Source organism: Tamandua tetradactyla, chromosome 15 (assembly GCF_023851605.1).
Source record: "Tamandua tetradactyla isolate mTamTet1 chromosome 15, mTamTet1.pri, whole genome shotgun sequence".
In the NCBI taxonomy this organism is placed as follows: Eukaryota; Metazoa; Chordata; class Mammalia; order Pilosa; family Myrmecophagidae; genus Tamandua; species Tamandua tetradactyla.
In genome coordinates, this window is record NC_135341.1 from 39,499,561 (window position 1) to 39,526,918 (window position 27,358).

Consider the following 27,358-nt stretch of genomic DNA (forward strand, 5'->3'; position numbering starts at 1 on the left):
GTCTAAAAACTGATGTTTGCAGGAAGAATGATGACATATACGTGAGCAGCATAACTTCTGAGTCTTTGAAAAGTCCATATATTTTAATTTACTCTTGTTTTCTCCCCTTTTTTGTATCCAGCACAATTACTTGAAAACCATGGTTGGCCTCCAGGTAGCACAGAGAAAATAAGGTCTCACTGCCAGCATCTTGAAGGACAAGACTTATAGCAACTCCAACCTGCTCTAGTGGAGCTGTTGAACTATCAGCCCAGAGTGCCAGCCACTCTACTCCAAGGCCAGGACCAGCTGAGAGAACACAGAGTTTTCTGCCTTCCAAGGAACATCCTCTGAAGGACACCTTTGATCATCTTTACAGAACACATTTGATCTCAATTTTCTGTATTATATGCAGGGACAGGATAAAATAACTTTCTAGTTTGGGCCTTTAGTGTTCATCCATGGGCTTTGTTTTCTCTCATATTCAGAGAAGTGGGAGGATGTCTTCCCTATGTACAGGTGTAATCAGGACTGAGTCTCAAGTAAGAAAGCAAAAATGTGGTTCAGCCAGACTACTTCTGGGAGGACTTTGTCCCACTAGTCAGCCTCTTTTCACTTCTTGATGGATAGCCAGGGTGTCACCTTGCTCTGAGGAGCCCTGGGGTCTCACAGCTATCTCTGACCATAAGTCCTCTCCATGCTTCTGAATCAGGGAAGGCAGGAGGAAGCCCTCATAACTCAGTACAAAGAGAGCATGGTGAACCTGAAAGCCAATGACCCTGAAAGCGATGAGGCAGAACTGGGCCACTATGTCAGGAAATGAGTGAACATTTCTGGGGACATGTCCTCTACAAGTTAGCAGTACACTGCAGTCTTCCCTACCCAGCATGTCTGTGGGCTGGATGCCAGGGTTGGTCTCTTGTCCCTCTTTCTGTCTCTGTCTATATAAGCTGCAGATAAGCAAAACAAAGTGGTCATCTTACCCTGTATAAGAACAGGATCAGACTGTCAGGGTTGAGTAGGGAAGGGAGGACATTGCTCTTTAGTCAGATTCTAAGGCTGCAGTCTTGTCCCTTTCTTGGTGGTATCAAAGGGAAAGAGTTTACCAGTCTGTTTAGGAAACAAATTCAGGCCCTCTGGGCTTCCAGACAAGCCCCTGTATTGGGAAACTGTCTCCATGCAGTGAAAAGTTCAGAGCTTCCTTGGAATCTTTCCTCTCATACCGACTTATGTTTGGGTAGGTCAAGGCCTCAGCTTTGTTCTGTGTGAGCCTTCCCTCTATCTGATACTGCCTAGCAAGCACTTGATGTTGCTGTGATTGGGCTGACAGCCAGAGTCTCTGACATCTGGCAGCCCCATCGTTGGAAACTATGAGAGAAAAAAAACATATCTCCTCCAGTAGTTGATGTCCAACTCTGGGACCACTGTAAATGAGGAGAGTTGGAATGAACCAGGTCAAATCTGGAGAGGAAGAGAAATATGATAGGCCTCTGGGTGGAAGCAAATAAAGGGATTTCTGTGGTACCTGAATGTTGGCATAGTTGAGCAAGAGCAGATGTTTTCCCAAACAGTGAAAATGGCTGAAAGGCAGATTTTAATCACAAAATAAGCAGAAGATTAAAATAAGTTCAGTCCCACTTTGGCATTATCAGTGAGAGTCCCATAGCAGGAGGCTCTCTGGCAAGGGGGTTGCAGAACCCATTCTTAGACCAGAAGGTTGAACTGGATGGTGTTTGTCCAACTGAAGCTTCCATGATTCTGTTCTTTAGCCCATCTGTGAGCATCTGAATATGGTGAAAACAGAAAGACTTTCTTTGAGGTCTCTCCTCTCTCCCCTCCCCAGTTCCCTTGCTTTTACTGATTGATGCATGATGTTCCCAAAACAGTTTTCAGAAACTCACATCATAGCAAGGCTTCCCTGAGCAGCTCTGAAAGCCTCTGACCTAATCCGCCCTAGTGACACACATAGGACTCTGAGTGACCAGCACCAATGGTGTGCACATAGCCTTGTTGGTCAGTCCTCTTGCTCCCATTGATTGTTGCTAAACAGGCAGATCTGCCCAGAATCAGCCTATCCTCCCAGCTAGTAGAGACTTTAGGCAGACGGGTTCTGATTCCTTCCCTTCTTGTCTGTCCCCATCCTCATTAGGATTTGTTTGTGGTTCCCAGATCTTTGGAGCTCCTCAGGAAATAGGACATAGAAACAGGGGTGCATCTTTTTGTTGTGGCCACAAGAAGCAGTCTTTGGTGAAGCAGCCATCACCAGCCTCCCTTTCCTTCAGTTCCTCCTCACTGGTTGGAATGTCATGGCCCTAATGGACAGTCTGCCCACAGGAACTCCTGGACAGCCAGTCCTGGAGTCTGCTAGCCAGGGTAAGCTGGGCTTTTGTAATGGCTGTTGGTCTTGGGTTGTCACCTTCTCCTGGCTCAGTCATCATACAGCCATCCTTGGTTGGTTTTGTCACAAACTGAAATAAATACCATCAAGGTGAGCAGAGCCACCAGAATAAGCCAGAATGGAGCTCAGAAACTCACCCTCCACACGAACTTCTTACAGGAACAGAACCATCCAACATAAGAGGGAGGTAGAGGGCATTCTTTCCATTCAAATGGGCCTGATTTTCTAGAAAATAGTCCCTGCTGAGCTATTCTGACCATCAAAATCACCTCTGAAAGGACTTCTCATGCCATCAGTGTTACAGATGAGATGACCTTAAAACACCCCTGCTATCAACGTTTAGAGATGCTGGCTAAAGTATGACATTCTTTTAAATAAAAAGTTAAATTTTAAGGGAAGAAAGGAAGCTGCTAGCTGCTGGGGAAAAAGATGGACATGAAAACCAGGGTGGTCAGCACATGTACTGGCTGTGGCTGCTAGAGTCAGGCAGAGGGTGTATGGGCTGATTTTTTTCTCATGAGCATTTATGTCCACACAGGAATGAGAAATAAGACTAGATCCATGCCAGGAAGGAGGTTAGAAATAAGACTGCATAAAATTGGTATCCTGAATGCATCATCTTTGGTGAAGAGATGAGCTAGAAAAACTTGTCCCACTCGCATAGAGAGAGAACAGGGAAACTTTCCTCTGGGGTTGAGGGGAACAGGTTCCCCAAGAATTTGCAGTCACACACAGGTTTAGAATTCAGATTTAAACTGTGTGGTCAAGAACCACTAGCTGAAGAATTAGCATAAAAATTAGCCCCAAGCCAGTAGCAGAATCAAAGAACTCTTCAGCATTTCTGCAGCAAAGTCCTAGTTTAAACATGCTCAAAATCCAAAGAATAAACACATACGTACACACATACACACATACAGAAACAGCCTACCATGGTGGAGAGTCATCAGACAAAATGAAAGCAGGATTAGACTTCTAAGAACATCAGATAACAAATTATTGAATAAAGATTACAGAATGTATGTTTAAATAATTATAAACAAAATTAGGAATAAAAATATGAGAAAGGCTATCAAAAGAGTCTATTCAGATTTTTTAAAAACAGAACTAATGGAATGAAAAATACATAATTCTAAAAATTAAAATGAGCTAGAAATAGCAAAAGGGAAAATTAATGGCCAGAAAACTGGAATGAGATTGCCTAGAATGCAGCATATAGAGATGAAGACATGAACAATTGAATACATAGTATGGGAAGATCCAGTAATACATCTGTTTTGGTTTGCTAAATCTGCTAGAATGCAATTTATCAGAAATGGGTTGGCTTTTTCAATGGAGATCTATTAGGTTACATATTAGTTAGGGTTCTCTAGAGAAACAGAATCAACAGGAAATATTCATAAATATAAAATTATAAAAGTATCTCACGTAACCATGGAAACGTCAAGTCCAAAAACCGTAGGGCAGGCTGTGAAGCTGACAATTCTAATGAAGGGTCTGGACGAACTCCGCAGAAGAGGCTTGCTGGCCGAATCAGGAAGAGAATTTGTCTCCTCTGAATCCTCTTAAAAGGCTTCCAGTGATTAGATTAAGCATCACTCATTAAAGAAGACACTCCCCTTGGCTGATTACAAATGGAATCAGCTGTGGATGTTGTTGACATGATCATGATTCAATTTTATGAAATGTCCTAATAGCAACAGACAGTTGGCCAGTACTTGCCCAACCAAACAGGTACCACCACCTGGCCAAGTTGACACATGAACCTGGCCATGACAGGTTACAAATTTACTGTAGCCTTAATGTAGACATTAAGGCTCAAGAGGAAGACACTCTCTGAGGAAAGACTGCTGGCCTCCATGGATGTGCCGTCACATGGGAAGGCACATGGCAACGTCTCCTGGTTCTTCTCTCCTAGTTCTGGTTTAAAAATGGCTCTCAGCTCCTGTGGGTCTTCCTTGCTTCTCCTGGGACATTTTCTAAGCTCTCTGGGCTTTTGCTTTCTTTTTCCCTCTTCCTAAAGGGCTCCAGTGAAGGATTAAGACCCACTGGAATGGGCTGGGTCACATCTCAATTGAAATAGTCTAACCAAAAGGTCTGCCCCACAACAGGTTTGCCCCCACAAGAATGGATTAAATGAATATAGTCTTTTCTGGGGTATATAACAGATTCAAACCAGCACACTCCACCCCCTGGACCCCCAAAGGACATTCTTTCCATATGCAAAATACATTCATTACATCACAATATCACAAAAGACTTAAATTATCTCAGTAACAATATTAAGTACAAAGTTTCATCAAAATAAGTTACAGGCATGGTCTATCCTAAGGCAAAATTCTCCTCTGGCTGTGGACCTGTGAAATGTAGAACAGGTTATCTGCTTCCAATATACAAAAGAGGGACAGTCATAGGATAAATGTTCCTATTGACATAGGGAGAAATTTAAAGGAAAACAGGAGTCACCAGACACAGTTGCAAAAACCTACAGTCATACTTCATTGGATTTCAAAGTCTGAGAGTCATCTACAGAAAGACATTTTATCCTCAGGGCTAGAGGGAATAGCAGTCTTATCCTATCCAAGGGCTTATACAGTGGACCTGTGCTTTCCAAGCACTGGGGTGAGGGTTCCAACATCTTCAAGCATTGGAGACACCACCTCATTCTCAGACCCACTCTCAAGCATTGGGGTGGCACCCAGACTCTCTGCCACCTCTGGGGCACACTCTCAACTCAGAACAGTGATAGAAAGTGGTGGCCAGGCTTTCCCCAATCCCCAGGGGAATGTACCCCGCCTTCTCTGAGGCCTAGGGCAGCAACAATTCCTGAACAACAGAGCAGTCAATCTTCCCTCAATTCCCCAGGCATCTGAGAGCCCTAAGGCAGCAGCACACTTCCTGAACAATGGAGAGGAAAGCCTGCCCTCTGCAAACTCCAGGGCAAACTCACTTTCTCTAAGTGCATGGGTGGGTCCACTCTCCTGGCCCAAAGTTTCTTTGCTCCAGACATCAATTTCCAAAATGCCTTTGAAGTCATTTTTCCTTCAATCTGTCCCTTTTCTGTCCTTTTTAGTCCAGGCTGGCAGTGGTTCTGTTTACAAAGATTCTACAACAAACTTGTCAGTTTCCCATGCAGCACGTAGTGGTTCCAACTTTCAGAAAATAGGACTTTCCACAAATCCTTTCTGGATAATTCCATTTCCAATCCTGGCTATCCTGAAATGGCTGACTGGTTCCATGTTTGGTTAAATCCTCATGTGGAGCAATATACTCTGGGGACTCATTTTCTAAAAGCTCAAGACTTTCCCTGTCAGTTTTGGGTTTCTTTGTACCCGAGAGTTCAGCTCTTAGCTTATCCTTTTCCTCTCATATTTTACTATAAGCTTCAAAGAGAAACCAGGATGCATTTTTCACACATAGTTTGGAAATTTCCTCAGATATCCAAACTCGTCAATTTCAAATTCTGTCTTCCATCTGACACCAAGACTCAATTTTGCCAAATTTTCTGCCACTTTAAAACAAGGGTCACCTTTCTTTCAGTTTTCAATGACACATTAATCATTTCTGTCTAAGGCCTTATTGGGAGATTCTTCCAGAATCTTACCCTTATGCATTTATAAAGCTATTCCAGCATTTTTATATTTACAAAACACAGCACCCCACTTCTCTAATATCAAAATCTGTTTCAAATTTGCTAAAGCTGCTGGGATGCAATATGCCATAAATGGGTTGGCTTTTTCAATGGGGATTTATTACATTACAAATTTACAGTTCTAAGGCCATGAAAATGTCCAAATTAAGACATCAAGAGGAAGATACCTTCCATGAGGATAGACTGCTGGCACTGGGGGGAGAAGAGGGATTGCTCTGTCATGGGAAGGCAAATAGGACATCTGCTGGTCCTCTCCTGGTTCTGGTTTCAAAATTACTCAGCAGAGTTCTCGCCTGCCATGCCAGAGACCTGGGTTTGATTCCCGGTGCCTGCCCGTACAGGAAAAAAAAAATACTCTCTCAGCTTTTGTGGGTCTTTCTTACTTTTCCTGGGGCATTTTCTCTCTGAACTCTGGGTTTTTACTGTCTTTTATCCTCTTCACCAAGGACTCCAGTGAAGGATTAAGACCCACGTTGATGAGGGTGGGTCACATCTTAATTGAAATAGCCTAACCAAAAGGTTCCCCCCACCCAACAGGTCTGCCCCCACAATAATGGATAAAAAGAACATAGTCTCTTCTGGGATACATAACAGATTCAAACCAGCACATCTAATCACAGGTCGAGAGGGAGGTTATAGGGAGATCACCCTCTTGGTGATCTCATTCAGTCTTAAGGCATTAAACATCATCTATGTGCTGACTCCCAATTTTATATAGCCTAGCTTAGACTGCTTTCCTGAACTCCCAAACTGTGTGGCCAACTGCTTACTTAACATCTCCATTGAATGTTTAATGTACATCTAGAATCAAATTAAATGGTTAATTGTACTCACAAACTTGCTCCATACTCTGCCTCCCCATCTCTGCCCAATTGTTCAAGCCAAAAACCTTAATTTTATCCTTGAATTCTCTTTTTCTCTTACTCCCCACATCCAATCTTTCAGGAAATCCACCAGCTGTACCTTCCTACTATATCCAAAACCTGACCACTTCTTACCACTTCTACTGCCCCTACCCTTATCTAAGCCTCCATCTTGTTGTCTGAAACAACAGCTTCCTGTCTCCTTCTTCTCTTGTTCTCTTATAGTCTGTTGCTAATAGTATGAAAGCCAGGTTGATCCTTTTGAAATAGTTTAGGACATATCACACCTCTTCTCAGACTTTCAATGGTTCTCTACTCTCAGAGTGAAATCTAAGTCTGCAAAACAGTCCATAAGGCCCTACATGACTTGACCCCTATTACTTCTCTACTGCCATCTCTACCCTTTCTCATGCTTTCTCTGTTCCAGCAAATGAGCCTCCTTGCTATTCTTCTAGTATGCCAGAAAGCATCTGGCTCAAGACCTTTGCACTGGCTGTTCCCTCTGCCTGAAACATTCTTCCTCCAGATGTCCATATGGCTTACCCCATCTCAAATCTTTGCTCATTTGCACCTTCTGTAGCAGACACTGTCATGCCTTGACCATGCACCCATTCACATTCTATTTCTGCTTATTACTTCCTATAGAAAGCACCTAAAACTTTCTACATAAAGGCTTTCTCAGTCGTATGTGCTTATCTGCCTGTAGGGTGGGCTAACAGCCTTATAAGCAGCCCGTTTGGTATGTTAAAGCTGCTGGAATGCAATACACCAGAAATGGAACAGCTTTTAAAAAGGGAATTTATTCAAATGCAAGGTTACTAAGGCTATAATAATGTCCAAACCAAGGCATCCAGAGGAAGATACTAAAGAAAGGCCAATGGGTCTGAAACACCTCTATCAGCTGGGAGGGCTCATGGTGACATCTGCTAGCTTTCTCCCTAGCCTTCTCATTTCAAAAGGTTTCCCCAGGGGCATTGTTCTAGTTTGCTGGCTGCCAGAATGCAACACACCAGAGGTGGATTGGCTTTTAATAAAAGGGGATTTATTTCATTAAAAGCATGTAGTTCTTCAGAGGAAAGGCAACTAACTTTCAACTGAGGTTCTTTTTTATGCAGGAAGACACAGGGTGATCTCTGCTGGCCTTTGCTCCAGGCCTCTGGGTTCCAACAACTTTCCCTGGGGTGATTCCTTTCTGCATCTCCAAAGGCCTGGGTGAGTGCTGAGATGAAGTATGCTGAGGTGCTTGGGCTGCGCTATGTTGAGCGCTCTCATTTAAGCACCAGCCAGTTAAATCAAACATCGTTCATTACAGCAGGCACACCTCCTAGCTGACGGCAGATGTAATCAGCAACAGATGAGGTTCACATGAACCATCAGCCATTGGCTCATGTCCATAGCAGTAAAACTAGGCACCTTCACCTGGCCAAGTTGACACCTAGAACCTAACTACCACATATCCACCCCTTGTCAACTTGGCAACTATACACATCACCTTAAATGATATTAAAGTGACAAAAATTCTCTTCTGGCTGTGGACCTATGAATCTCAAAACAAGTTATCTGGTGACAATATGCAAAGGAGGACATTCACAGGATACGGGTTTTCATTTCCATAGGGAGAAGTTGGAAGGAACACAGGAGTCACAAGACCCAAAGAGTTCTGAAAACCTGCAGGGCAAACACCATGGGATTTCAAAGTCTGAAAGTCATTTATCCTTCAGCTTTAGAAAGTGGCTGTCCCACCCTTTCCAAGGGCCTACTCAGTGGCCTGCCTCTTTCCAAGTCAACTTTGGGGGACATTGAGGAGACCACTTTTTTCTTGGCTCCACCCTCTCCAAGCATGAAGGGCACACTTTGGCTCTCTGCCATTTCTGGGGCACATGCAAACCTCTCCATGTGGTGGCAGTTAGGCTCTCCCCAGTCCCCAAGGACTGTGCTGTACCTTCTCCAAGGCCTGAGACTGCAGGACTCTTCCACTGCAATGAGGTGGGAGACTCATCCTCTGCCCTCAGGGCAAACTCACCATCTCCATGTATATGGATGGGTCCACTCTGGTGGCCCAAGGCTTCCTGACTTCAGACCCAAATTTCGATGGTTCTCACTCTGCAAACTCCAATTTGTACCTTTTGTGTTCTCCTTTGTCCAGATTGGCAGTGATTCCATTTACACCAACAGTCTCTTCAAGCACCCCAGGACTTCTCCATCATTCTTTTCTCAGTTCCTCCAAAATCTTCCCCTTATCCATCCAAAAAACTGACCCAACATATCTGGTATTTGCAAACCGCAGCAGCACCCCACTCTCCAGTCCCAAAAATTTGTTCTAGTTTGCTGGCTGCTGGAATGCAGCATACCAGAGATGGATTGGCTTTTAATAAAAGGGGATTTATTTAGTTAAAAATGTGTAGTTCTTCAGAGGAAAGGCAGCTTTCAACTGAGGTTCTTTCTTACATGGGAAGGCACAGGGAGATCTCTGCTGGCCTTCACTCCAGAGGGGTTCATACAACTTTCCCCAAGGTGATTCCTTTCTGCATTTCCAAAGGCCTGGGCTGAGCTGCGAGTGCTGAGATGAGATATGTTGAACTGCTTGGGCTGTGCTACATTGAGCTCTCTCATTTAAGCTTCCACCAATTAAATCAAACATCATTCATTGCAGCAGGCACACCTCCTAGCCAACTGCAGGTGTAATCAGCAACAGATGAGGTTCACATGCCATTGGCTTATGTCCACAGCAATAGAACTAGGCACCGTCACCTGGCCAAGTTGACACCTGAACCTAACTACCACTGGCATTTTCTTTCTTCGTCTCCAAAGGTCTCTGGCTGTGTGGGCTCTGAAGCTTTTTCTAAAATGGTTCCCTCTTAAAGAGCTCCAATAAGCAACCCCAGTATGAATGGGGAGAAACACATCCCCATGGAAACAACTTAATAAAAAAGATCCCACCCAACAATAATGAATGAGGATTGAAGAACATGACTTTCCCAGGGTACACATCAGTTTCAAACCAGCACAAAGCCCTTAACCAAGAATCAGTGGATGAGTACCCCAGTGGCCTCCTCTGGGTGGGGCAACTCTGAAACTTGTTTCCATTATGCTGTAGAATTTTCCAAAATAAATGTACAAATTCACATGTATACAAATGAACCAAAAGGAATAAAACAAGTTGATAAAACTTGTTACATCAAGTTTTACATTGAAATACATTTCAATGCATTTTCAAGTTTTACATAAAATATCTGTGGTAGTTAGATTCAGTTGTCAACTTGGCCAGGTGAAAGCACCTGGTTCTGTTGCTGTGGACATGAGCCAATGGTAGGTGAATCTCATCTGTTGCTAATTACATCCGCAGTCGGCTAGGAGGCGTGTCTGCTGCAATGAGTGACGTTTAACTTAATTGGCTTGTGCTTAAATGAGAGAATGCAATGTAGCACAGTCTAGCAGCTCGGCATTCCTCATCTCAGCACTCACAGCTCAGCCCAGGCCCTTGGAGATGCAGAAAGAAGTCACTCCGGGGAAAGTTGTTGGAACCCAGGGGCCTGGAGAGAAGACCAGCAGAGACCATCCTGTGCCTTCCACGTAAGAAAGAACCTCAGTGGAAAGTTAGCTGCCTTTCCTCTGAAGAACCAACAAAATAAATCCCCTTTTATTAAAAGCCAATCCGTCTCTGGTGTGTTGCATTCTGGCAGCTAGCAAACTAGAACAATATCATTTACATGAAATATCATTTCATTGACATTCCTGTCTCAGGAATGTCAATGAAATGATAACATCATAAAGTTGTTTAAGTTTTGTTATGTAATTTATAATAATTTTTTTGGCTTTTAATAAAAGGAGATTCATTTTGTTGTTTATTAATTTAAAAAAATTACAAGAAACACAAACATTCCCAACACATACACACAGCAATTCACAATATCATCACATAGTTGCATATTCATCATCATAATCATTTCCCAGAACATTAGCACCAATTCAGAAAAAGAAATAAAAAGACAACAGAAAAATATAACAAACAGATAAAAAAATTTTTACAGGCCATACCCCTTACTGATCCCTTTCATTGATCACTAGCATTTCAAACTAAATTCATTTTAACATTTGTTCCCCCTATTATTTATTTTTATTCCATATGTTTTACTCATCTGTTGACAAGGTAGATAAAAGGAGCATCAGACACAAGGTTTTCACAATCACACAGTCACATTGTGAAATCTATATCATTATACAATCATCATCAAGAAACATGGCTACTGGAACACAGCTCTACATTTTCAGGCAGTTCCCTCCAGCCTCTCCATTACATCTTGGATAACAAGGTGATATCTACTTAATGCATAAGAATAACCTCCAGGATAACCTCTCGACTCTGTCTGGAATCTCTCAGCCATTGACTCTTTATTTTGTCTCATTTCACTCTTCCCCCTTTTGGTGGAGAAGGTTTTCTCAATCCCTTGATGCTGAATCTTAGCTCATTCTGGGATTTCTGTCCCACGCTGCCAGGAAGACCCACACCCCTGGTAGTCATGTCCCTTGTAGACAGGGGGAGAGTGGTGAGTCTGCTTGCTGTGTTGGCTGGAGAGAGAGGCCACATCTGAGCAAAAAAAGAGGTTCTCTTGGGGGTGACTGTTAGGCTTAATTTTAAGTAGGCTTGACCTATCCCCTGTGGGGTTAAGTTTCATATGAACAAACCCCAAGACTGGGGGCTCAGCCTATAGCTTTGGTTGTCCACACTGCTTGTGAGAATATCAAGAATTCAACTTGGGGAAGTTGAGTTTTCCCCCATTCTCACCATTCCCCGAAGGGGACTTTGCAAATACTTTTCCACTCACTGATAATTTATAATAATTTTTAATAACACATATTACAAAAATATAATGAGACTTCTGGTGACTCAAGATGCAAAGTGAGGTGCTACAAGGTTTTTGTCCCTCCATAAAATCTTTGAACATCCAGCAATAATTGACAGAGCTAACTTTCTCAGATTTCTGGAAAACAGTTAAAGGACTGCAGAAACCAGGTAAGCACTAAATCAAGGAAAGGTCAACTGAAAGCTGTAGGAAAACCTCAGGGTCCCCTTGTTAGTTCCTTTTTTTCCCCTCCATGGGTCAGTGTGTAGCTAGCCTACACTTTCTGTGTGGGTCTTTCGTCCTGTTCTAGAGAGACAAAACCAACCCTTATGCACATACTAGGGTGGATATATGTCTGTGTTAGTCTATCTGGTGGCAGCTTGAAGGACTGAATCAGAACACTCATCTGTCACTTACCATCCTAGAACTTACCCCTCTCCCCAGAAACAGCTTGTATACAGCTAAAACATTGTAAGAAACAAATAAATTGCAGCAGCATGAGGCTAAATATCACCACATTTAAGACATACAGTAGGGCACACAGGAGAAGAGAGAGCATTTGGATCACTATAAGTGGGGGAATTCCTAAGGGCACAAGTGCATATCCAGGACAAGATACAAACATAAAAAAGATTAGAGAAGATCTTGAATTTTCACCTCAGACTGTTCTTCAGGTTCATTGGTGGGAGGGCTAAGCTCTGAAGGAGAGTACCAGCCAATACAAAGTCAATCTGCAGATTGTGAATGGCATTTTTTTTTCTTTATTTCTGTTAGCTCCTGGAATCCAAGGAAATCTCTGTAATATAACTACCCGAATGCAAACTTGAGAACAGTCACCTTAAGGACAAAATTCTAGAGTTCAAATATTACAATGCACAATGTGAAACAAAAGATTACTAGCCAAATAGGAAATGATGGTCCATCCAAGGGAACAAGATTAAATATCAGAAAATCATTAATGAAGAATACCATATTTTGATTATAGGATATCTAAGACAAAAACGTTTTTTAAAGTCTTAAATATGTTCAAAGAGCTAAAGAAAAACATGAACAAGTAAGTAAAGCATATCAGGAAAATGATAAAAATGAGAATTTCAATAAAGAGAGAAATAATAAAAAAAGGAGCCTTACAGAAATACTGGAGTTGAAGTCCACAAAAATGAATTACAATTCCCTAAAGAGGATCAACAGTAGATTGGAACTGGCTGAAGAACTGAACTCAAAGATAAGACTATTGAAATTATTAAGTCAGAGAAGCAGAAAAAAAAAAGTGAACTGGGCTTAAGATATCTGTGGGATACCATCAAGCATACCAATATATACATTATGGGAGTCCCAGAAGGAGAAGAAAGAGAGAAAGTGGAAGAAGGAATATTTGAAGAAATCATGGTAGAAAACGTCCCCAATTTAACAAAAGATATGATACACACATTCAAGGGGCCCAACAAGTCCCAAAAGGATAAACTTGAAGAAGCCCGGACATATTATAATCAAATTGTCAGACGCAAAAACAAAGAAAGGACCCTGAAAATTGTGAAAGAGAAGCAACAAGTCATGTACAATGGCACTCCAATAAGATTGTGCTGATTTTTCATCAGAAACTATGGAGGAACGAAGGTAGTGGGATTAAATATTTAAAGTGATGGAAAAAAAATTACCAACCAAGAATTTTATATATGGTGAAACTCTCTTTAAAAAATAGGAAAATTAAAACATTCCAAGATAAGGATCTCTTTTGTTGCTCAGATGTGGCCTCACTCTCTCTAAGCCCAACTCTGCAAGTGTAATCATTTTCCTCCTCCCTCTCCCTATATGAGACATGACATCCAGGAGTGAAAGTCTCCCTGGCAATGTGGAAGATGACTCCTAGGGATGAGTCTGGTCCTTGCACCATGGGATCAACAATACCATCCTGAACAAAAGGGAGGAAAGAAGTGTAGCAAACAAGGTATCTGGCTGAGAGAATTCAAGTAGAGTTGAGAGGCTACTCTGGAGGTCACTCTTTTGCAAGCTTCAGTTAGACATTGCCACCTATCATAACTCAGCAAACCCCAATCAAAACCATTCCATCCTATTGTAAAGCACATTTAGGACAATATATAAGATTCTACAATGGTTCCACGCACTAGGGTAACTTTTCAGAAACATACAACCTCCAGGTGGGTCCCTGGACCAGTTACGTCCTAAAACCTAGAGGGCCCAGCCTTTCCAGAACATCAGCTAGTTCCATCTCCCTACCCCATATTATTGACAGCCTTCTCCAACATGAAAAAAGCTAGAATGGGCACAGCCCAATACCCCTAAAGACTGAGAGAAAGATTAAAAGTGATGGTGGAGTTATGCATAGAAGGTAGGGTTTAACAAATGAGTATGACTGCTGAATCATTATATTGATATTTATTTCAGTCTCCAGTGTCTTAGAGCAACTAGAAGTAAAAACCTAAAATTGTGGAATTGTAACCCATGCCAAGCTCTGAAATCTGTTCCACAACTAATTGTTGTAGTGTGCTTTGAAACGTATTTTTTTGTATACATTTTTTTCACACACAAAAAAAGTTGTGATAAAAAAAAAATTTCATTCCTTCTAGCCTCCAATATTCCGGAGAAGCTAGAAGGAAAAATCTGAGATGATGGTATGGTAGCCCATGACAACCCTGGGATCTGTCCTGTAACTACTTGTTGAAAAGTGCTTTGAAAACTGTTTTTTTTCCTTTCTTTGCTTTGTATATATGTTGTATTATACAATTTTTTAAAAAAGTTTAAAAATTCCCAGATAAATAATATCTGGAGGACATTATCACCACCAGACCTACCCTAAAATCAGGACTTCTTTAGATTGAAAGGAGCAGACATTAGACAGTAGATTGAAGCAGCATAAATAAATAAAGATCTCTGGTAAGCATAACTACATGCTACATGGGTAATTATAAATGCTAGTTCTATTGTTTTGTATTTTTGGCTTGTAACTCCACTCTTTACTACTTACAGGATCTAGAATGCAACTGCATAAAAATAATGACAAATACATGGTTGGGGCACACAATGTATACAGATATAATTTGTAACAAGAATAACATAAAGGTAGGGGGATTGAGGGGTATAGGAATATAATTTGTGTGTGCTATTGAAATTAAGATGGAATCAAATGCAACAAGATTGTTAAAGATTTTAGGTTGTTAAATATAAGCCCCATGTAACTGCAAAGAAAATATTTGAAAAACATACAAAGAAGGAAGTGAGAAGGGCCTCAGTATGGTTCACTAATAAAGAACAAATAAATAGGAAAGTAGATAGCAATGAAATAACTGAGTGACAAAATAAGTGTAAGACATTACTGCTATTGAATCACGTCCCCCACTAAAGGTATGTTCGGGTTCCATCCCTTGGTCATATGGTGTGAACCCATTTGTAAATAGGAAACTTGAAAATGGTGTTCATTAACGTGTGCCCAAACTGAGTAAGGGTGAATCTTAACCCAATATGCTAAATTCCTTACAAGCATAGGAAATTGGACTTGAAAGAGAGAAGCCACAGGAGAAACAAGAAGCTGGAAATCAATGGAACCCAGAATAGAAAGGAGACGATTCCTCCATGTGCATTGCCATGCAACAGGAAAGCCAAAGATGAAGGATCACTGGCAACCAGGCCTGGAATGCCATAGTTTTCAGGGAGAAAATGTTGCCTTGCTGACACCTCGTTTTTTAACTTCTTCTAGCCTCAAAACCTTGAGCAAATAAATTCCCATTGTTTTCAGCCAATCTATTGTATAGTACTTATTTTAGAATCTAGAAAAACTAAAACAGTTTTGCTATCAGAAAGTGGGGGCTACTATTACAAACATCTAAAAATGTGGAAACTCCTTCGGAATTTGGTAATGGGTTAAAGCTGGAAGAATTGTGAATAGCTTGATAGAGAAAAGCCTAGATTGTTTTGAGGAGTCTGGCAGACATACGGACATTAAAGGTACCTATATTAAGGCCTTAGAAGGAACAGATGAATGTTCTATTGGAAACTGGAGAAAGGGAAATCCTTGTTATAAAATGACAGAGAACTTGGCAAACTTGTGTTCTGAGGTTGGATGGAAGGCAGGACTTGAAAGTGCCGAACTTTTGGGAAAATCCAGCAACACATTAAAAGACTTATACATCATGACGAAGTAGGATTCATCTCAGGTATGCAAGGATGGTTCAACATAAGAAAATCAATTAATGTAATACACCATATCAACAAATCAAAGCAGAAAAATCACATGATCATCTCAATTGATGCAGAGAAGGCATTTGACAAAATTCAACATCCTTTCCTGTTGAAAACACTTCAAAGGATAGGAATAGAAGGGAACTTCCTTAAAATGATAAAGGGAATATATGAAAAACCCACAGCTAACATCATCCTCAATGGGGAAAAACTGAAAGCTTTCCCCCTAAGATCAGGAACAAGACAAGGATGTCCACTATCACCACTGTTATTCAACATTGTGTTGGAAGTTCTAGCCAGAGCAATTAGACAAGAAAAAGAAATACACAGCATCAAAATTGGAAAGGAAGAAGAAAAACTCTCACTGTTTGCAGATGATATGATACCATATGTCGAAAACCCCAAAAAATTCACAGCAAAACTACTAGAGCTAATAAATGAGTACAGCAAAGTGGCAGGTTACAAGACCAACACTCAAAAATCTGTAGTGTTTCTATACACTAGTAATGAACAATCTGAGGTGGAAATCAAGAAAACGAATTCCATTTACAATTGAAACCAAAGAATAAAATATTTAGGAATAAATTTAACTAAAGAGACAAAAGACCTATACAAAGAAAACTACAAGAAATTGTTAAAAGAAATCACAGAAGACTTAAATAGATGGAAGGGCATACCGGGTTCATGGATTGGAAGACTAAATATAGTTTAAATGTCCATTCTACTTAAATTGATTTACAGATTCAATGCAATACCAATCAAAATCCCAACAGCTTACTTTTCAGAACTAAAAAAACCAATAAGCAAATTTATCTGGAAGGGCAGGATGCCCCGAATAGCTAGAAGTATCCTGAGAAAAAAAAAGAAATCGGAGGTCTCACGCTACCTGACTTTAAGCCATTGTATGAAGCTACAGTGGTCAAAAGAGCATGGTACTGGCATAAAGATAGCTATACTGACCAATGGAATTGAATAGAGTGTTCAGATATAGACCCTCTCATCTAAGGACAATTGATCTTTGATAAGGCAGTCAAGCCAACTCACCTGAGGCAGAACTGTCTCTTCAATAAATGGTGCCTAAAGAACTGGATATCCATATGCAAAAGAATGAAGGAGGACCCATCTCTCACAACCTATACAAAAATTAACTCAAAATGGATCAAAGACCTAAACATTAGATATAAGACCATAAAACTGTTAGAATAAAATGTAGGGAAATATCTTATAAATCTTATACTAGGAGGCGGTTTCTAGACCTTACACCCAAAGCAAGAGCATTGAAGAAATAAATAAATAAATGGGAACTCTTCAAAATTAAACACTTTTGCACATCAAAGAATTTCATCAAGAAAATAAAAAGACAGCCTACACAATGGGAGACAATATTTGGAAACAATGTATCAGACAAAGTTCTAGTATCCAGAATTTATAAAGAGATGTTCAACTCAACGACAAAAAGACAGCCAATCCAATTACAAAATGGGGAAAAAGACTTAAACAGACACTTCTCAGAAAAGGAAATACAAATGGCCAAAAGGCACATGAAGAGATGCTCAACTTCCCTGGCTATTAGAGAAATGCAAATCAAAACCACAATGAGATATCATCTCACACACACCAGAATGGCCATTATCAATAAAACAGAAAATGACAAATGCTGGAGAGCATGTGGAGAAAGAGGGACACTTTTCCACTGTTGGTGGGAATGACAAATGGTACAACCGCTGTGGAAGGCAGTTTGGTGGTTTCTCAAAAAGCTAAATATAGAATTGCCATATGACCCTGGAATACCATTGCTAGGTATCTAATCAGAGGACATGAGGGCAAGGACACAAACAGACATTTGCACACCAATGTTTATAGCAGCATTATTTACAATTGCAAAGAGATGGAAACAGCCAAAATGTCCATCAACAGAAGAGTGGCTAAACAAACTATGATATAAGCATGCGATGGAATATTATGCAGCTGTAAGACAGAATAAAGTTATGAAGTATGTAACAACATGGATGGACCTTGAGGACATTATGCTGACTGAGATTAGCCAGGAAACAAAAGGACACATACTGCATGACTCACTGATACGAACTGACATTAGTGAACAAACTTGGAGAATTTCATTGGTAACAGAGACCATCAGGAGGTAGAAATAGGGTAAGATATTGGGTAATTGGAGCTGAAGGGATACAGATTGTGCAACAGGACTGAATGTGAAAACTCAGAAATGGACAGCACAGTACTACATAACTGTAATATAATTATGTTAAAATACTGAATGAAGCTGAATGTGAGAATGATAGAGGGAGGAGGGCTGGGGTACAAATGAAATCAGAAAGAAAGATAGACAATAAAAGATTGAGATGGTATAATCTAGGAATGCCTAGAGCATATAATGATAGTGACTAAATGTACAAATTTTAAAAATGTTTTTGCATGAGGAAGAACAAAGGAATGTCATTACTGGAGGGTGCTGAAAATAGATGGTAATTAATATTTTTAAATTTTACCTTATGTGTGAGACTAAAGCAAAAAATGTTTTATTTGGTACAAAATTTATATTTTGAATAGTGCATTTCCTAATATTACTTATGTAGACAGCTTAATTGAACACAATAAATACATGGAACCTTGAGTAGGACATGAGATTTTGTTGGTTTGTCCAGAGTGATGCCCCAATAAATCCCAGACTGATTTGAACATTGAACAAAAAATTATTTGCAAAGTCCCCTTTGGGGAAGGATGAGAAAGGGGGAAAATTCAACTTCCCCAAGTTGAATTTTTGATATTTTCACAAGCAGTGCAGACCATCGAAGCTATAGGCTAAGCCCCCAATCTTGAGGTTTGTTCATAGAAGACTCAATCCCACAAAGGATAGGTCAAGCCTACTTAAAATTAGGTCAAAGAGTCACCCCCAAAAGAACCTCTTTTGTTGCTCAGATGTGACCTCTCTCTCCAGCCACCACAACAAGCAAACTCACCACCCTCCCCCGGTCTATGTGGGACGACTCCCAGAGATGTGGACCTCTCTGGCAAAGAGGGACAGAAATCCTGGAATGAGCTGGGACTCAGCATCAAGGGATTGAGAAAAAACCCAGAATGAGCTGAGACTCAGCATCAAGGGATTGAGAAAACCTTCTCGACCAAAAGGGGGAAGAGTGAAATGAGGCAAAATAAAGTGTCAATGGCTGAGAGATTCCAAACAGAGTCAAGAGGTTATTCTCAAGGTTATTCTTATGCATTAAATAGATATCACCTTGTTAGTCAAGATGTAGTGGAGAGGCTGGAGGGAACTGCCTGAAAATGTAGAGCTGTGTTCCAGTAGCCATGTTTCTTGAAGATGATTGTATAATGGTATAGCTTTCACAATGTGACTGTGCGATTGTGAAAACCTTGTGTCTGATGCTCCGTTTACCTACCGTATCAACAGATGAGTAAAACATATGGAATAAAGATGAATAATAGGGGGAACAAATGTCAAAATAAATTTAGAGTGAAATGCTGGTGATCAGTGAGGGGGAGGGGTGGGGTTATGTATGCATGAATTTTTTTCTGTTTTCTTTTTATTTCTTTTTCTGAATAGATACAAATGTTCCAAGAAATGATCATGATGATGAATATGCAACTATGTGATGATATTGTGAATTACTGATTATATATGTAGAACAGAATGATCAAAAGTTACAAATGTTTGTGTTTTTTTGGTATTTTTAAAAAAAATTTAAAAATTAATTTTAAAAAATCCACTTGGAAAAAAAATTGAAGAGGAGGGAAAGCTACCTTAGTCATTCTATGAAGCCAACATTACCCTAGTACCAAAGCCAGACAAAGATACTACAAGAAAGGAAAATTACAGACCAATCTCTCTAATGAATATAGATGCAAAAATCATCAACAAAAATACTTGCAAATCAAATCCAGCAGCACATTAAAAGAATTACACACCATTACCAAGTGGGATTTATTCCAAGTATGCAATGACAATTCAAAACAAGAAAATCAATTAATGTAATACACCAAGAAGGTTTTCTCAATCCTTTGTTGAGTCCCAGTTCATTCCAGGATTTAAAGGATAAAAGTGAGAGAGGGAAAAGAATATATAGGTCTGATAAATAAAAACTAGAGGCAGACATAGTAATATTAGATAAAATAGATTCCTGAAATAAAAAACTTGAAAATGTATAGTAACATAGGTCATTACTATAGCAAAGTTGATATTTGTAATAATGTTCTACTTGATATATTGAATATGAACAGTTTTGATAGCTAATCAAATGATATTTGACATAGTGTTTAATATTTAGAATTAAAGAAACTCTGATATCTGTATCTGTAAATTTTTCCCCTGCTTGCTTTAATTTTAAAGTGATTTATAAAACATTTTGTACCAACAGAGGCTTTACAATGATTATTTAGACATTTAATTTAAATATGTCTATAGATAAGCTAACTAAGATAAACATTTTTGGTGGTTAAGATTTTCATACATTAATTGCGAAAACATTTGTATCTTTATACTTCCCTGAAATCCAAAACTTGAGCAAGGTGATGGAGGCCTGGAGGAGGGAACAAAATTGAAGAATGTGAATGAAGGTAATTTAAAGGAAGAGAAAGAGAGGAGGAAAATAATATACATATATGACAAGTAAAAACTAAAGGACAAGATGGTCAAGTCAAAAACTGCTTGTTTTACAGTAATTACTTTGAATTTTAATGGACTAAACTCACCAATTAAAAGATACAGATTGACAAAATGGATCAAAAAGCATAATTCATCTATATGCTTTTTACAAGAGCTACATCTTAAACTCAAGGACACAGATTCAAAGTAAAAGGATGGAAAATGATCTTCTGTGCAAGCTATAACCAAAAGAAAGCAGGAGTACCTGTACTAATAGCAGATAAAATAGACTTTAAATGTAAAGACATCATAAGAGACAAAGAAGGACACTACATATTAATAAAGGGAAGAATTCACCAGAAAGAAATAACAATCATAAATGTGTATGGTCCCAATCAAGGAAATCCAAAGTACATGAGGCACATATTGGAAAAACTGAAGGGAACTATAGACATATCAACAGTAATAGTGGGAGACTTCAATACACCACTCTCTGCTATAGATAGAACAACCACACAGAGGATCAACAAGGAAATAGAGAACCTAAACAATAGGATAAATGAATTAGATCTAACAGACGTATATAGATCATTACATCCCAAAATACGAGGATACACATTTTTCTCTAGCACATATGCGAAGTTCTCCAGGACAGATCATATACTGGAACATAAACTGAGTCTCTATAAATTTAATAAGATTGAAATTATCCAAAGCAGTTTCTCTAATCACAATGGTATAAAGTTGGAAATCACCAAAAAAACAGAGTTTTCACAAATATATGGAGATTAAACACACACACACTTAAACAATCAATGGGTCAAGGAAGAAATTGCTAAAGAAATTGGCAAATATCTGCAGACAAATGATAATAAGAATGCTACATATCAAAACTTATGGGATGCAGCAAAGGCAGTGCTGAGAGATAAATTTATTGCCCTAAATGCTTATATTAAAAAACAAGAATAAGCGAACCTTGAGGATTTAACTGCTCACCTGGAGAACTTAGAGAAAGAATAGCAAACTAACCCCAAAGCAAATAAGAGAAATAATAAAGACTAAAGCATAAATAAACAAACTGGAGAACAATAAAGTGATAGAAAGGATCAACAAAACTAAACGTTGGTTCTTTGAGAAAATTAATAAAATTGATGGCTTCTTAGCTAAACTAACAAAGAAGAAAAGAGAGAGGACATAAATAACCAAAATCAGAAATGGGGGGGGGGGTGTTACCACAGATCATGAAGAAATTTTAAAAGTCATAAGAGAATATTATGAACAACTATACGCCAAAAAACTAGACAACTTAGATGAAATGGACAAATTCCTAGAAACACACAAATCTCCTATACTGACTTCAGAACAAATTGATCTCAACAAACCAATCACAAGTAAAGACATCCAATCAGTCATCAAAAATCTCCCTACAAAAAAAAAAGCCCAGGACCAGATGGCTTCACAGGAGAATTTTATCAAACATTTCAAAAAGAATTAATGCCAATCCTGCTGAAACTCTTCCAAAAATTTGAAGAAAAAAGAATGCTACGTAACTCATTTTACAAAGCTAACATCGCTCTAATACCAAAATCAGATAAAGATGATACAAGAAAAAAATATACAGACCAATCTCCCTGATGTACATAGATGTGAAAACTCTTAACAAAATACTAGCAAATTGTATCCAATACCACATTAAAAGAATTATACATCAGGATCAAGTGGGATTCATACCAGGAAAGTAAGGATGGTTTAACTTAAGAAAATCAATCAGTGTAATACAACACATTAACAAATTGAAAGGGAAAAAAATCACATGATCATATTGATTGATGCTCAAAAAGCATTCCACAAAACCAGCATCCTTTCCTAATAAAAACACTTCAAAACTTAGTGTTTTTTTAAGGAAACTTTCTCAATATCACAAAGGGCATAAATGACAAACCCATCATACTTAATGGTGAGAAACTGAAAGCATTCCCTTGAGATCAGGGATGAGACAAGGATGCCCATTGTCACCACTATTATTCAACATTGTATTAGAAATACTAGCTAGAGCAATTAGACAGGAGAAAGAAATAAAAGGCATCCAAATAGGAAAGGAAGAAGTAAAACTTTCATTATTTCTTGATGACATGATCCTATACTTAGAAAACCCTAAGAAATCTGCAACAAATTACTTGAGCTAATAAGCAAATTCAGAAAAGTGGCAGGATACAAGGTTAATGTACAAAAATCAGTTATGTTGGGTGGTGTGATGGTGGCTCAGTGGCAGAATTCTCGTCTGCCATGCCAGAGATCTGGGTTCAATTCCTGGTGCCTGCCCATGCAAAAAGAAAAAAAAAATCAGCTATGTTTCTATACACAAGCAGCGACCTATTTGTGGTAACAAGTAAGGAAAAAATTACATTCAGAATACTGACCAGAAGAATTAGGTATCTAGGAATAAGCCTAACCAGGGATGTCAAGGACTTACATACAGAAAATTATCAAAAAGCTGCTAAAAGAAATTTTAAAATGATATAAATAGATGGAAAGTTATTCCATGCTCATTGATAGGAAGGCTGAATATCATCAAGATGTCAATTCTAACCAAACTGGTCTACAGATTCAATGCAATACCAATAAAAATCCCAACAACCTACTTCAAAGACTTGGAAAAGCTCATTACCAAATTTATATGGAAGGTAAAGAGATCTCAAATAGCTAAAGATATCCTTAAAAAGATGAGTGAACTGGGAGGTCTATCACTTCCTGACTTTAAAGCTTGCTATAAAGTACAGTGGTCAAAACAGCATGGTACTGGCACAAAGACAGAGGACCGACCAGTGAAATAGAATCAAGAGTATGGAGATTGACCACCAAATTTATGGACATTTGATCTTTGATAAGACCCCAAATCCACTGAATTGGGACAGAACAGTCTTTTCAATAAATGGCCATGGGAGAACTGAGTTTCAATATCCAAAAGAATGAAAGAGGGCCCCCTACCTTACACCCTTATACAAAAATTAATTCAAAATGGATCAAAGACCTAAATGTAAGAGCCAGTACCATAAAACATCTAGAAAAAAATGTAGGGAAACATCTTCAAGATCTAATAATAGGAGGTGGCTTCTTAAACTTTACATCTAAAGCACAAGTTGTGAAAAAAAAAAAAAGACAAATGGGAACTCCTTAAGATCAAGAGCTTCTGTGCCTCAAAGGAGTTTGTTTAAAAAGGTGATGAGGCAGACAATTCAATGGGAGAAAATATTGGAAACCATATATTGGATAAGGGCTTGATATCTTGTGTACATAAAGAAATTATACAGCTCAACAACAAAAGAACAAACAACCCAATTATAAAATGGGCAGAGGAAATGAAGATGCACTTTTCTGAAGAGCAAATGCAGATGGCTAAAAAGCACATGATGAAGAGCTGCTCATCTTCATTGGCTATAAGGGAAATGCAAATCAAGACAACAATGAGATATCACCTCACACCTATAAGAATGACTGCTATTAAACAAATAGGAAACTATAAATGTTGGAGAGGATGCAGAGAAATTGGAACACTTATTCACTGTTGGTGGGAATGTAAAATAGTTCAGCCACTGTGGAAGTCGGTTTGGCAATGCCTCAGAAAACTAAATATTGAGTTGCCCTATGACCCAGTAATACCAATACTCAGTATATACCCTAAAGATTGAGGGCCATGACACGAACAGCCATGTTCCCACTGATGTTCATACTAGCACTATTCACAATTGACAAGAGATGGAAACAATCCAGGTGCCCAGGGCAACAGACAAGTGGATAAACAAAATGTGTTCTATACATACAATGGAACATTATGCAACATTTAGACAAAATGATGTCCCCAAATGTGACAATGTGGATGAACCTTGAAGACATAATGCTGAGCAAAATAAGTCAGACACAAAAGGATAGATACTGTATAATTCTGTTATTATGACTCTGATAAAGCTTCCAGTGTTTTGGAGCAGCTAGAAGGAAAAATCTGAGATGAGGAATTTTTTGCAATAACAAAAAAAGAGTTTAAAAAAACTATAGGCAGTTATAGTAATATTAGACAAAATAAATTCCTGAAATCAAAAATTTGAAAATATTTAGTAACATAGCATTGACATAGTAATATAGTATTGACTATAGCAAAGTTGATATTTGTAATAACTTTTTACTTGATATTTTGAGAATACACACAATTTTGATAGTTAATCAAACAGCATTTAAGATAATGTTTAATATTTTGAATTTAAGAAACTCTGATATTTATATTTATAGATTTTTTCCTTCCTTGTTCTAATTTTAAATTGGTTTATGAAACATATTGTCCAAACAGGCTTTATGGTGATTACTTAGATTTTTTTTTAAATATGCCTATGGATAAGCTAACTAAGATATCCATTTTAGGTAGCAAAGATTTTCATACATTAATAGTTAAAATATTTGTATCTTCAGGGTGGGCCATGGTGGCTCAGTGGCTCAGCAGGCAAGAATGCTTGCCTGCCATGCCAGAGGACCCGGGTTCGATTCCTGGTGCCTGCCCATGTAAAAATATATATATATATATATATTTGTATTTTCATATTTTCGTGAAATCAGGAAAATATTTAGTAACATAGGTCATTACCATAGCAATACAGATATTTGTGAGAACTTTCTATTTGATACTTTGAGAACATTCACAGTTTTGACAGCTGACCAAATGGTATCAAAGTTAGTGGTTTAATCCTTAAAATTTAAGAACTTTACTATCTGAATGTCTATTTTTACCTTGTTTCATTAATTTTAAATTGGATTTGAAATTTGCTGTGCAAACATAGGATTTACAATGAATATATGGATACTTTATTTAAATATGCCTATGGTTAAGCAAAGATACCATTTTTAGTGGTTCTAAAAAAAAAAGAACAAGAAGGCGTTAAAGAGCCTATGGCCAGCAGTGCCCATCATTGACTCGCCCTATGGGGACCCCATCGATAAGGAAGATGCCCCTGAATCAATTACTAGAGCAATTGCCGGTCTCCCTCCAGAGCAAATGTTTGAGCTAATAAAGCAGATGAAGCTCTGTGTCCAAAACAGTCACCAGGAAGCTCTAAATATGTTGCTTCAAAATCTGCAACGGGTTTATGACTGTTGCAGGCACACATGGTGATGAGAATCATGGATCCAGAGATTGCTTTGAAAATTCTGCATTGTAAGATACATGTCATGCCACTAATCCCGGGCAAATCTGTGTATCTCTGGTCTAGGCCTGTGCCCAGAACCAACAGAACCCTCCAGTTTCTCAGCCTCAGCATTTGGTTAGAAGACCCATGAAAGATATTTCTCCTCTGATGCAAATTCCTACCCAGTGTGGAAGTCCAGCCCCAGGGACGATCCCAACTGCTGTTCTCAGACCTGGAACTGGTTCCCTAACTCCTGGAGGAGCAATGAAAACCCAAATTGGAATGCCCAGGTTGACTCAGTGCCTTTAGAGTTGGGGACATGTGCAGATGTCAGATCCCTAAGCTCCTATACTTCATGGACCCATGACTGCTGCTGGCCTGCCTTGTAGAGGACTGTTAGGACATACTCCAGATGATTCATGTGGAGAGACTTTGCTTTCAGTTACTAGAGAAATAGAGTCTAGAATTTATGTGGGCCCACCCCACCACGGTCCCCTCATGCACTATGTCTCTGGTCATGACAACTGTGGACCTTCCTCACATGAGATGAGGGGAGGCCCATTAGCAGATCCTAGAATGCTAATTGGAGAGCTCAGAGGACCCCTGATAGATCAAAGGGGTCTATCTTTGGATAGCAGAGGTAGTAGAGATTATCTAGGGATAGAAACTCAAGCTATGAAGACAGAGGTCTTACAGACATGAGTAATGGAGAGAAGAGGAATGGAAACCTGTGCAATGGATATTAGAGGGTGATGGAAGTTAGAGGTATGAATACAAGAGAAATGGAGATAAGTGGCCCTAGCCCAGTTGGAGAAGCCCTATGATCAGTGAAATCTAGGGTCATAGGGTCATTGAAATCCCATCAGCATGGGACCAGTGGCCCTCAGGGTCACAGACAGGTTCTAAGCATTTTAGGAGTGGGAAATCCTAGAGCTGGCATGCAGAGGATAGGCATCCAAGGAGCAGGCATGCAGGGACAGGCATCCAAGGAGCAGGAATGCAGGAGGCTTGCATACAAGGAGAAGGCATGCAAGCAGTGGGCATGCAGGGGGCAGGCATACAAGGAGGCAGGATTTAGGGAATGGGCAAGTAAAGTGGAGGCCAGACTACAAGTTTTGGTCCAGGGCAGAGCCAAGTAACTCTACAGGATCAAGAAAAAGCAGCCTTAATCATATAGGTTTTTCAACTGACTGCAGATCATATTGCCATGCTGCCTCCTGAGCAAAGGCAGAGAATCCTGATTTTAAGGAAACATATCTGAAATTCACCGGAGCTTCTTAAAAGATTTTAGAAAATACGCATGGCAATAACCTCAAAAAGTTAATTCTATTGCATGGAGAAGGGGTAGAAAAACCTGACTTATTCGTCACCACATTTGAATGGTTAATGTTTATCTCTGCTTCCTAGAACCTAATTTCATTTCTTGTTGTCTTTTTCTTTCTGTTTTTCTTTTCATTTTTAATTGGGGGTAGCGGGAGGAAGGAGTGGGTCTGTTCACTTTAAGTTACCAGAAATATACAAAAGTAACACTGAATATGATTATATTTTACCAAATAAGATTACAAAGAGACAGCTTAATTGAACACCATAGTACTTGGAACCTGGTGTAGGTCATAAGATTTTGTAGGTTTGTCCAGAA

General features: G+C 39.2%; 1 protein-coding gene and 1 pseudogene across 9 annotated transcripts in view; both read left to right on the top strand.

Moving 5' to 3' along the window:
* Positions 1-3,459, top strand: part of KIF9 (kinesin family member 9) — an 82,302-nt gene extending 78,843 nt beyond the window's left edge. For 8 of the 9 annotated variants that reach the window (XM_077129489.1, XM_077129490.1, XM_077129493.1 and 5 more), the window contains one exon: positions 122-3,459. In XM_077129489.1, coding sequence (XP_076985604.1) covers positions 122-172 — 51 coding nt within the window. In that variant the 3' untranslated portion in view covers positions 173-3,459. The remainder of the gene's footprint in view (positions 1-121) is intronic. The other variant, XM_077129496.1, reaches the window with a different exon arrangement.
* LOC143656800 (cleavage stimulation factor subunit 2 tau variant-like) lies at positions 734-26,980 on the top strand (annotated as a pseudogene).
* Positions 26,981-27,358: the final 378 nt, after the last annotated feature.